This window comes from Lithobates pipiens, unplaced genomic scaffold (assembly GCF_037356315.1).
Source record: "Lithobates pipiens isolate NorthernLeopardFrog02 unplaced genomic scaffold, aLitPip1_a1.2 Scaffold_10, whole genome shotgun sequence".
NCBI classification, from domain to species: Eukaryota; Metazoa; Chordata; class Amphibia; order Anura; family Ranidae; genus Lithobates; species Lithobates pipiens.
In genome coordinates this window covers 202,692,828-202,705,520 of record NW_027507686.1, presented here as the reverse complement: position 1 = coordinate 202,705,520, position 12,693 = coordinate 202,692,828, and the positions used below count along the sequence as shown (strand labels likewise).

Below are 12,693 nucleotides of genomic sequence, written 5' to 3'. Positions count from 1 at the left end.
TTGTTGGTGCTAGTGTCAAGAATAAAGCCAAGCAAAGGGCCACATCCGGCCCCAGGGCTGCAATTTGGAGACCTGCTGTAAAGCATTCCGCTAAGGACTGGAAACAATCTATATGCTATATTAAAAAGAAATCCCAAAGATGGGCAAAAGACCGGAAATGAATGCACCGCAGTAGTCTGGACGTATCACAGTTCTATATACGTGTGTGTAGAGATAGAGATGGATGATATATAGTGCCTTGCGAAAGTATTCGGCCCCCTTGAAATTTTCAACCTTTTGCCCCATTTCAGACTTCAAACGTAAAGATATAAAATTTTATTTTTTGTGAAAAATCACCAACAAGTGGGACACAATTGTGAAGTGGAAGGAAATCTCTTGGATTTTTGAAACTTTAACTAATAAAAAAAAAAAGAAAAGAAAAGTGGGGCGTGCAAAATTATTCGGCCCCCTTGCGTTAATACTTTGTAGAGCCACCTTTTGCTGCGATTACAGCTGCAAGTCGCTTGGGGTATGTCTCTATCAGTTTTGCACATCGAGAGACTGAAATTCTTGCCCATTCTTCCTTGCAAAACAGCTCGAGCTCAGTGAGGTTGGATGGAGAGCGTTTGTGAACAGCAGTTTTCAGCTCTTTCCACAGATTCTCGATTGGATTCAGGTCTGGACTTTGACTTGGCCATTCTAACACCTGGATACATTTATTTGTGAACCATTCCTTTGTAGATTTTGCTGTATATTTGGGATCATTGTCTTGTAGGAAGATAAATCTCCGTCCCAGTTTCAGGTCTTTTGCAGATTCCAACAGGTTTTCATCCAGAATGGTCCTGTATTTGGCTGCATCCATCTTCCCCCCTCAATTTTAACCATCTTCCCTGTCCCTGCGGAAGAAAAGCAGGCCCAAACCATGATGCTGCCACCACCACCATGTTTGACAGTGGGGATGGTGTGTTGAGGGTGATGAGCTGTGTTTCTTTTACGCCAAACATATCGTTTTGCTTTGTGGGCAAAAAGTTCGATTTTGGTTTCATCTGACCAGAGTACCTTCTTCCACATGTTTGGTGTGTCTCCCAGGTGGCTTGTGGCAAACTTTAGACAAGACTTTTTATGGATATCTTTGAGAAATGGCTTTCTTCTTGCCACTCTTCCATAAAGGCCAGATTTGTGCAGTGTACGACTGATTGTTGTCCTATGGAAAGACTCTCCCACCTCAGCAGCTGTAGTTCTCTGCAGTTCATCCAGAGTGATCATGGGCCTCTTGGCTGCATCTCTGATCAGTCTTCTCCTTGTCTGAGCTGAAAGTTTAGAGGGACGGCCAGGTCTTGGTAGATTTGCAGTGGTCTGATACCCCTTCCATTTCAAAATGATCGCTTGCACAGTGCTCCTTGGGATATTTAAAGCTTGGGAAATCTTTTTGTATCCAAATCCGGCTTTAAACTTCTCCACAACAGTATTACGGACCTGCCTGGTGTGTTCCTTGGTCTTCATGATGCTCTCTGCACTTTCAACAGAACCCTGAGACTATCACAGAGCAGGTGCATTTATACAGAGACTTGATTACACACAGGTGGATTCTATTCATCACCATCAGTCATTTAGGACAACATTGGATCATTCAGAGATCCTCGCTGAACTTCTGGAGTGAGTTTGCTGCACTGAAAGTAAAGGGGCCGAATAATTTTGCACGCACCACTTTTCAGTTTTTTTTAGTTGCTAAAAAAGCTTAAATTATCCAATAGATTTCGTTCCACTTCACAATTGTGTCCCACTTGTTGGTGATTCTTCACCAAAAATTTTAATCTTATATCTTTGTTTGAAGCCTGAAATGTGGCAAAAGGTTGAAAAGTTCAAGGGGGCCGAATACTTTCGCAAGGCACTATGTATGTATGTATGTATGTATGTCTGTCCTTACAAACCACTTTGACCTACAGGTAAGCCTAGATTAAGGCTTACCTGTAGGTCCAAGAAATATCTCCTAAACCTATATGGTTTAGGAGATATTTGCCCGAAAACGGGCACCGCTGTCTACGGCGCATGCACCGTAGACAGCGGCGCGCAGGTGCACTAAACGCGGCAGTTCCAAGAATGGAGCTGCCGCATTTGTCGACTCCCGTGCGCATGCGTGGGAGTGACGTCATCGCGGCTTTGCCGAATGACAGCGGCGGAGCTGCGAGACGCCACTCCCGTGCGCATGCGCGGGAGTGACGTCATCGCGGCTTCGCCGCTGTCATTCGGCGGAGCTGCGAGACGCCACAAGCAAGATGGATGCGGCGGACTACAGGGGACAGCGGCGACTTCGCTGGCTCCTGTGTCAGGTAAGTGACACATAATGGGCTACTATGCGATGCATAGTAGTCCATTATGCTTTACCTTTGCAGGGAAAAAAAGAGGAAGTAAACTCATCAGGGTTTACTTCCTCTTTAAGCTACTTAAAAGGTAACAGAATGCAATGATTTTCAAGTCCCATGAACCCATATTTTTTTATTTTTTTTTTGTTTTGTTTTTTTATCCACAATAGAAAGCATATCAAATGTTTAAACTGAGAGAAATTAATCATTTTAAGACATTGCAATTTTTAAATTGATGGTGTCAAAACGTCTCCAAAAAGATGGGAATATAAGTGTTTGTGTTGTGTGTTTGCTTCTTTGACAAAAAAAAAAAAAAAAAAAAAAAAAAGTACAAAGAAATAACAAAGTGACGGGGAAGTGTCACCTAGGATTGTTCTTTTTTCATACATTGAGTATTGTTTACTGCTAAAGAATACAATACAAAAACAGGCTTGCAACACAGATGTTTATTTGCTTACATCCTTGGTGTACTTCAAGTAACAAAGGTTGGTTGAAAAAAGGATGGATCTTAATTGTAAGGATAATGGGGGGGGGGTTAATTAAAAAGCGGGAAATTGCACATCTATCTGGCAGACTGACCATGTAGTAATCGAAATTGCATAAGGCACATTTCTTGATGGGTATAGTGGAGAACATGAAAGTCTCCCAGCTCGTATAGAAGCTTGCCTTTGAGAAGGGAAGGGTAAGGTCAGTACCTTCTTTTACTCTGTATAATGGTAGCTAAAGTTCCCTTTTAATCAGAGAAATTGTTGGACCGATTGGATGAAGTCCAGTTTTTTAGATTTGTTCTCCGTGCAACTAAGAGATCCGAATCCAGGATTTGTGCTTAGAGTAATGTTTTGGAGATCCTGAGAATTTTTGTCCCCAGTATCCAAAGACTAGTAGAAGAGGGTCCTTTGGTATTTGCACTGAGGGGATTCCATGGATGAAGGATAGTGTCTGGTCCCAGAAGGTTGAAGTGGATTTGCAGGACCAAAAACAGTGGGAGAGAGACTGCCTTAAGTGAGAGCAGAGGGGACATAAAGTAGTTTGAGGATTGGCTGCATTTGATATGACTAGAATGTAGGCATGGTGGAGAATCTTCATCTGTTTCTTTCCATTGCTCATTTGGGATCAGGCGAAGTATGAGGATCCATGGGTCAGGGAAATCTTTGCCCCAATTGGCCATTGAGGAAGAGGCAAGCGAGGGGGTGAATTTGTGAATCAAAGGTTTGTAAATGTCTGAGATGGAGTATGTTCCCATTTCGCGTAGACAGTCTGGAATTGAGGGTTGAAATCTCTTGTCACTGTTTCTGTAGTGAGAGTGCACGAAACTGATACATTGGCTGTAGTAGAGGGCCTGAGCCATTGAAAAGGAGAAATTTTCTGCAATTTCCGAAAAGGTATATGGTGTGCCAGTGCTCAAGTCATACAGGGAAGAGAATTCAGTGAGGCCTTGTTGACGCCACAGGGAGAAGGCTTTATGTTCCATTCCTGATGGGAACATGGGATTGCCGTGGATCGTGGAGGTAGGTGTCTGGAGATGTAGGGGGAAGAATTGAGCTTTCACAATGTCCCTTAGTAAGATTGTGTTGAAGATCTGGGTGGACTGATTTCCACTTGGCATGTAAGAGGGCCTCCAAAGAATAGGGGTGTACCATCTCAGATTCCAGACGGTAGTTGGAGTATCGTGATGCCTTCAGTAGCCAGTCTAAGCCCGTATGAAGCAGACACACTAGGTTATAAACCCTGCTGGGGAGACTTATGCCCCCCCTTCGCTTCTGGGGAGATGGTTTCTTTTTATGCCAGATGAATGAGGATATAGCTTTATTTAAATTTATGTTCTTATCTTTTAGGAGAATTGGCATGGTCTGTAAGGGGTATAATAGCCTGGCAAAACAGACAGTTTTAAATGAGTGGCATCTCTCCAGAAGTAATATAGGTTGATCCATCCAATTTTCAAGCTCTTGTAGGATTCTCTTAATTAAAGGAGGGTAATTTAATGTGTAGAGCTAAGAAGGCATCTTGCCTATCTTGATACCTAGATTATTAGAAAGCGAAGGTTGTGTGTGGTGTTTTTATTTTTTATTTTTTTTACACACCTTCATGTGTTCGATGCAGCCTATTGAGCCTTTAGAACCACTTTAACTGCAGGGTGGTGCAGCACTTGTTGCTAGGACATGGTGCGACCGTGGCTCTTTAACCATGTGATCGGCTGTGTCCAATCACAGCTGGTCACATGTAAACACAGAGATGCCTGTAACCGGCTCTCCTCGCTTCACACTGACAGTGTGAGGCGAGGAGAGCCGATCAGCAGCATCTCCTTACAGGGGGATATCTGGGGATGTAATCAGGGCACTGGTCATCGGTGCCCTGATGACAATAAAGAAATAAAGTGTAAAATACAGTGCCACCCATCAGTTCCCATCTGTACCTATCCATGCCCACCACTGCCGCCTATCGGTGCTCATCAATTCCACATATGAGTGGCACCTATCAGTGCCCATAAGTGCGGCATATTGGTGCCTCATCAGTGCCCTTATGTGGCACCTCATCAATGCCCACCAGTTCAGCCTATCAGTGCCCATCGGTGAAGGGGTGGGGGGGGGGGGGAGTAAAAAAAACAGCAGTGATTAAATGCCACCAAAAGAAAGCACAAAGAAAATGATGTGTTTAGGTACCGTGTAGCATGACCGCACAATCATCATTCAAAGTGCGACAGCGCTGAAAGCTTAAAAAATGGCTTGGGCAGGAAGGGGGTGAATGTAAGGAAAATCAAACTGATGGAAATTTGCACACTCTCTGAGATGCAGCCAGCAAGTGTTGCTTACAATAAATGAAATATAAAACAAAAGAAACCTCTGTGGTGTCTTTGCTTCTCATCAGAAGATTTTATGATTGCAGAGCACTCTCCCTCTCTCCCTCTCTCCATGCTACACTACAGAGGACTGAACTGTTAATACTCTGGCAGTTTGGGAAGCACATGGTAAAAATGTTTCTATTTGCCTAAAGTAATCTGGGGTAACTTTTTACATGCTTTTGTCATTTTATTAGATGTAGAGTTGTAGAGCAGCCACTAGAGGCACCATACCAGTTGTAGGTTAAAAAATGTGTTCACAAGCTATACATCGCAAAACATTGTAGAGTTAGCCATTAGGATGCCACCTTCTACCTTCAAGTGATAAATATGAAATATTCATATGCACAATTGTGTTTATTGGACTAAAGAGAAATAAACTTTTTTAATGTTTAATTTTTTTAAATGCTAGAAAATTCTCTATAATCCCTTATACAGCTAGTACTTTGAATTTAGATACATATATATATATATTTTTAATCTGAAGCATTTCTCCTGCGCTGTGTAGGTGTACAATGAGCAAATCCGCGACCTTCTCTCAAACTCTGGTTCCCTTGCTGTGCGAGAGGATGCTCAGAAAGGAGTGGTTGTACAAGGATTAACTTTGCATCAGGTATGTCTTCAATATACAAGATAAAGCCATTCTGATTCCTTCCACCCACCTAAATCTTATCACAATTTTTTCTAGCACTAATATGTTGAACGGTACTTAAAAGCTAGTTACTGATCTACGGAAGAAATCTATCTATGTAGAATGCCATGTGGCAGTTTAGGCTCTTAGCTAAAAATAATTAGATCCCATTATATTCTTCCCATATATTTACTGATAAATTATTCCCCTATTACTCTCTATCTGGTAACTGTACTATTGTTATTCCAAATAAATAACTGAGAATTTCCTTTTATTCAAGTTTGATAGCCCTATACAATGTTAAAGCTTGTATTATTAACTTGTATCATTCTCAATAAATTATTTTAAAAAGAAGTAAAAAAAGAATTAGATCCCTACAAACCTTAAACTTGCCTGTTTTTACGATTCAGTCAAAGGGCGAACTACATTATTATTATTATTATTATTATTATTATTATTCAGATTATTTGATCATTCTATATTATGATGTGAGCAGTCTTATAAATGTGAGTAACTAGATCAATGTCAAAGGGGGGCTTTCCATGAAAACGTAAGATCTGTTCTGTGTGTGTGTGTGTGTGGATATATTTAAATTTATTATTTTTTTTTTTCCTGGCAGCCAAAATCAGCTGGTGAGATTCTCCAGTTGCTTGACTATGGCAATAAGAATAGAACGCAGCATGCTACTGATGTCAACGCCACCTCTTCTCGATCTCATGCTGTATTCCAGGTAGAATTAAAAAATACAATGCTTTTTATTTTACAATAGTATAGCTGGTGTGTGAATACAGGAAAGTGGAAAAATATTTCCCCCCAATTTTTTTTTCTATTTGTAAAGATGGACAAAAATATATAGGGATTTATTTTTCACTAAACAGACAAAAGATGTTTCTGAACAGGTTTTATATATGAAGAATTAAATAAAACCAATCTTTGGAAACCCTTGTTTGAAAGTCATCTAAAGCCTAGTGCACATGGGCTGAATGTCAGCCAGCGTCAGCCAGTTTAATAAAAACCAGCTGAGATTCGGCCCATGTAGCAGCTGGTCTGACAGACAAGCCAGCCAAGCATGCTGGGAAAACCAGCAGCCAATTAGTGCTCTCAGCCAATGGCTGAGAGTGCAGACCAGAGTGTTTTTGGCGGGGGAGGCGAGGGCCATCCCCCTTTCAGAACACAATAGCACAGCAGGGGAGATTGTGCTACTAACTTTGGATTATTAGTACAGCGGCTCATACCTGAGCGTCCAGTTTTTTTCCATTCAGCCTTAAAGGCAGCCACACCAAATGATCTAAAGTTTTAAAGTAGCTATTTCATCCGAAATACTAAGCCAGTTTATCTCCAAGGGGTTGTACTTTTCAACGGAGCCCAAATCAGGTGGAAGGAGGAAGAAATTAGTAAAGAGCCAGCAACTCCGAAATCTTTTACCAGACTAGAAAACCCATGAACTGTGTGCAAGGAGGCCGTTTTATGTTACTGCACTGAGGTGTATCTGGCATTCTGGAAATTCCTTTTATATGTATAAATGGGGTTTAACAAACGTTAGAAGAAATTCATACTTATTCGGCAACATTTTTATGCTGTTCCCTTTTTTAATAGATATACTTGAGGCAACAAGACAAAAGTGCCAGTATTAATCAAAATGTCCGGATTGCCAAAATGAGCCTGATCGATCTGGCTGGTTCAGAACGAGCAAGCGCTACAAATGCTAAAGGTGATCGCTTGCGTGAAGGCACCAACATCAACCGCTCCCTGTTGGCTCTTGGGAATGTAATCAATGCTCTGGCAGATCCTAAGGTGAGTTATTCATTGCTTGTCTCCATCTCATCTCTTATCCTAAACATCGGGCTACTTCATCAACCTTTGCTTTCTATTTACTTGATATTTTCTCTTTTGCCTGACATTTTTATGTTTAAAAGTGTGGACAGAGAACCACAGCTTTAATTACTTCACAGTATACACAAAGATCAACATTGGGGGGGTTATACAATTGTGTCCATTAGTAAAAACTGAAAAATGTATTGCTGGTACAGCCTTTCTCAACCTTTTTACTAGGAACCCCTACTAAAATTAGTTTGGCTCAGAGGGGAGGAACCCCTAGTAACCTCTGAGCCCTAGGGTTCCGCAGAACTCTGCAGGAGATGGCTGAGCTAGTATGAGTACCATGAATCTATGTAGGCGTCCCATAATTCCACACAGGGACTGAACTAAAGGAGAGAGGCCAGCACCGGTGGACTTTGGGCGCGCTTGAAATCCGTATCATGTGAATTTAAGATGATGGCAACTGTGCATTTTTTGTTAGAGGGTTCTTTTGCTATAAAAGAGAAGACTGATGCCCACTTGGCTGTGGACTGTGACAAGAGTGTCTGGATCACGTAATTGCCTGCACAGAGTTGACAAAGGCTTAGGCAGGTGATATGTTATGCATTTGTATGTGTTTTCAAGCCTGTGTTTATCTGCCCAGCTAGAGTTCATGTTTTAATACAATATTACAAAATTCATGACTTGTCAACCCTTGCACTTCCCTCTTAATTTTTGTTGAACTGTAAAACATGACCATTGAGATAACAATGACAATACGTAGTGATCCACTGTGTCCATCGGGTTTGAGCTTCAGGATTAGCTGGATGACTGCACACCGATGTACTGTAGTAAAAACCCAAAACGTCACTATTGTAAAGGAAAGCGGAGTACCCCAAACGTGAATAAGTAGTATACAAATCCCTCAAGGCTCCCCTTTGTCACCCGTTCTCTTCAACATCTACATTCGCCCACTCCTTCAAATCATCAGACGCTCAGATCTCTGCTTCCACTCTTACGCTGACGACACGCAACTTTATTTCCGGATCAATGGAAAAAAAGATCACCAACAACAACTTAAAAACTGCCTCAAATCAATAGAGGACTGGATGACCACTAACTCCCTCCAGCTGAACAAATCAAAGACAGAGCTTCTTATCTTACACCCAAATCATAAGCCCGCAACCAAAACCTGGTCTCCACCAACCGTCTTTGGGCAGACTATCTCTCCAAAGACCAAAGCCAAGAGTCTCGGGTTTATTTTAGATGCACAAATGTCAATGGATGCGCAAATAGGAGCAGTAGTCAATGGATCTTGCCATCTGCTGTGCATGCTTCGCAGGCTCATCCCTTTTATCCCAAAGAATGACAAAGCAGTGGTAGTTGGAACAATCATTAACTCACGACCGGACTACGCAAACTCGCTTTACATAGGATTACCACAATATCAACTTGCGCGATTACAACTGATCCAAAACACGGCGGCAAGGCTGATAACAGGAAAAAAACCCTGGGAATCCATCTCTCCTTCGCTGAGGAGCTTACATTGGCTAACGGTAAAAAATCGGATCACGTTCAAAACCCTTTGCCTCAACCACAAATGCCAGAGAAGCTCCACAATACCTAATGGAGAAAATAAATCATTACACACCAAACCGCAGTCTTCGATTAGCTAACAAAAACCTCCTCCTCGTGCCCAAAGCCCGGTATAAATCCAAGGGTGATCGGAGATTCGCTGTCCAAGGGCCTCGGCTATGGAATGCTCTACCAATCAACATCCGCCTGGAAGAAAATCACCTGGCTTTTAAGAAAAAACTCAAGACCTTCATCTTCTGATCCTTCTGATCTGACCTTCCTCTTCTGATGATCAAAGCTCGCCAGAGTGCCTAGAGACGTTTCAGTTCGCATTGTGCGCTATACAAGTATTTCATTCATTCGCAAATAAGTCTAGCTCTGGGCCAGGTAAAGCACTAAGGCCCCTTTTACACGGGCGCCTCTGTGAAGTGGAATCCGCTTGCTCAGCAGGGGCTCTCTCTGCTGATCACCACTGAGCAGGCAGATGACAGATCCGTGTCCGCTCCGCTATGCAGGGCTGACAGACACAGTACTGCTCCTCTCTATGGGGCAAACAGAGAACTGGACCGCCTATCCATTTCCATCCAATCTGCCGGATGGATGGGGAAAAGGACCATCATTTGTTTTTGGCAGACGGGATCAGAACAGATAGCGGCGGATGTCAGCAGACATCTGCCGCGCCATAGAAGAGACTGGGAGGTCCAATAAATTCCACCTGAAGAACCTGACAAGAGGACCTGATCGGATCGCCCATATGAAAGGGGCCTTATGGAGCTAATGTATGCTGAGAAATCCTTGTAATGTCAAAGGTGTAATAACACTGCACTGAGTCAGTTTGCCTTAACTGACCCCAATTCACACAGCAGATGGAAGTCTAGTTCTCCTCCCAGATAATGTTTCAGATCAAGGTGGATGACCGCACATCGGTGTGGTAGAAAACAGAGCTGTAGGTGAGAAATCAAAACTTTAGTCTAAGGTCCCAGCAAAACCCTTTATATGCACCAACACTACCATACCAATTGGTTTTCATGGCCCTCACTTTAGACAACTCTTTTATATTAAGATGAACTGAAATTGCAATTTAATCTGTTATGTTTCAAATTTCACAAGCATGTAAATGGGCAGACCCTAACATTTTAAAGTGTTTTGATCAGTTGTTTACCAGCTAAACAGGACACTTCATTTATTTTTCTTTCAGTCCCCTATGTTACTGTATATAACTCTGCCGATATTTACACAGAGAAAACCTCCCAAATAAATGAGCTTGTTGTGTATGATGCAGACTTGTTCCAGATTATGATGTTGTGGGAGTCTTGTGCTACTACTTTTTGGCTCTTGAAGAAATATATATTTGTATCTTTTTGCATGTGTGTAAGTGGAGGGTGATTCATTAACAAAGGAGGTTGTTTTTCTCTGCAGCTTCTTGTAGTTTGGAGTTTTAATGTGCGTATAAGGCAGCCGTGTTCATCGTAGGTTACTGGGACTCATAGCTGTTTGTGTTCGTATTTCAAGCACACCTTCAGTTTATGAAATCTTCTGCCTTTGTTTTAACTTTGGATAGTAAAACTTTTTTTTATTTTTTTGCCAGTAAATTCCTTTTACAGCCCACTTCCTGTTTCTTGTCTGGTCATTAAGGATGAGCTCCGGCGTGTTCGCGGGCTCTGCACCTGGAGTATGCAAACATTCCGGAACTCATCCCTACTGGTCATTAACCTAGGCTTTGACATCATGCACAGCTCTCTCTCTCACTCTTAAGCGTTTGCCAGGAAGAGGGGGGGGGGGGGGGTTGAGTCATAAGAGGGCTAACGAAGGCTGCAGAGCTGGAGGTGTGCCTCTGTGTGTAAATTCAGGAAGTGACCAGGCAGCAGCTTCAGCTATCCACAGGTAAAATGGCTGCAGCCAGACACGGTGGAGGGAGATTTCTGCAGCATATTTGGCAAGTACAGAATTATAGTATATATAAAATAATATGCAAAGTTATTGGAGGGAAGCTTCGGAATAAAGATGTTTTTATTACAAATGATGTGAGCAGACTGCAGTTCCTCTTTTTTTTTTTTATTTATTTTTTTTAACTTTTGACATGCTTATGTATTCATTTTTGTCGCTCATTTAACTTTTTGTACTTTTGCACTCTATCAACTGTTTGGCGTCGTATGAATAACGCAATCCAAGCATTTCTTTTGGCGATCTGGTAAATTAGCCCGGTGGTCTAGTATGTATATGTAGGTTTCACATTCTTTTCCAGTAATTAGGGTGATCTATGTTGTGTAAACACAGCTATTTAATTTTTTTTTTTAGCTTAAAGCATTTGTTACCCCAACACTTCATATTCCTGCTGTACCATCTACTTGTATGGGGAAGTATCCTGTTCTCTTTTGTATTGCTTCCTTTATGTGAATCCCTCTGTTCCAACTTCCTGCCAGCCCCTCTGTTTTCTGATCAGAAACTGACCACACTAAGCAGGAGAAAACTTTGTGGTCAGTTCTATAACAATACTGAAAACTCAGTGTGCTCTCCTCCATGACTCAGACTTGACCTGACACACCCCTGCTGCACAGCCATTCACTGGTAAGCTCCTTGTGCTTTTGCTTCTCCTCCCCCCAGCTCTTATGTATCTGAGAACAGAGGGAATGTGATAATTTATATAAAAAAATAAAAAAAGGGGTAAAAAGATATTCATAATGTCTCTACAATTATTATTTTGATCTATAAATGTTTTGCCTTTCATTGCTATTTTAAACTGTTGTTTTACAAGGTGTTAGTTTTACATGTAATGAATCTTTGATGTACCTTTTAAGCCACGCCTGCCTAATCAGGTCAGCTCTTTGAACGTATCATGTACGTCCAAAGAGAAAACTTCAGTAGCAGCCAGTGAATTGCAGGGTCCCTACCCTGCCGGCAGATAGACCGTGGTTTGTGAGCTTTACCATGCTTACCAGGAGCCCGGGACCGCCACCGCCGGCTTCTGGAGGTAGAGATATGTGAAAGTGAGACCTATCCATGCCAGGGGAGACATCTAACCAAGCAGAGATGTGGAGGGTCTTTTAGACTCTTAATGTCTCCAAAAAGAGTACCTGTCACCTGCTCAATGTTATCACATAGGGGTTTATTAACCCCTTGTAATAACAATTAAGTAAATAAGCGTAAAAAATGAAAATCAAATTACAGTAAAGTGTATTTAATAAAATCTAAAGCCCCATACACACTATCAGATTGTCTGCTGATTTTTTTTCCTTCAGTTTTACCAAAACCATGTAGTACAAGGGCCTGCCTGATTGCATACACATTGAAACCCCTAAGGTTTGACCTCATATTATATGGTTTTGGTAAATCTGATGGAAAAAATCAGCAGACAATCTGATAGTGTGTATGGGGCTTTAATGCCGCAAACTCATGTTACCATATATGCGTGTACGCAGGAGTAAAAAATCCGCAGTTGCACCCCACATGTGCCACATCACATGAACATCAGAGTGAGAACAAGAACTCTATCACAAGGGCTTGTGTGTGTT

The 12,693-nt window shown here is 41.8% G+C and overlaps 1 protein-coding gene across 2 annotated transcripts in view; it reads left to right on the top strand.

Annotated features, from left to right (window-relative positions):
* The window catches only part of KIF18A (kinesin family member 18A), a 138,062-nt gene that overhangs the window by 24,841 nt on the left and 100,528 nt on the right, over positions 1–12,693 (top strand). For both annotated transcript variants that reach the window (XM_077460853.1, XM_077460852.1), the window contains exons 4-6: positions 5,687–5,791; positions 6,429–6,539; positions 7,406–7,603. In XM_077460853.1, coding sequence (XP_077316979.1) covers positions 5,687–5,791; positions 6,429–6,539; positions 7,406–7,603 — 414 coding nt within the window. The remainder of the gene's footprint in view (positions 1–5,686; positions 5,792–6,428; positions 6,540–7,405; positions 7,604–12,693) is intronic.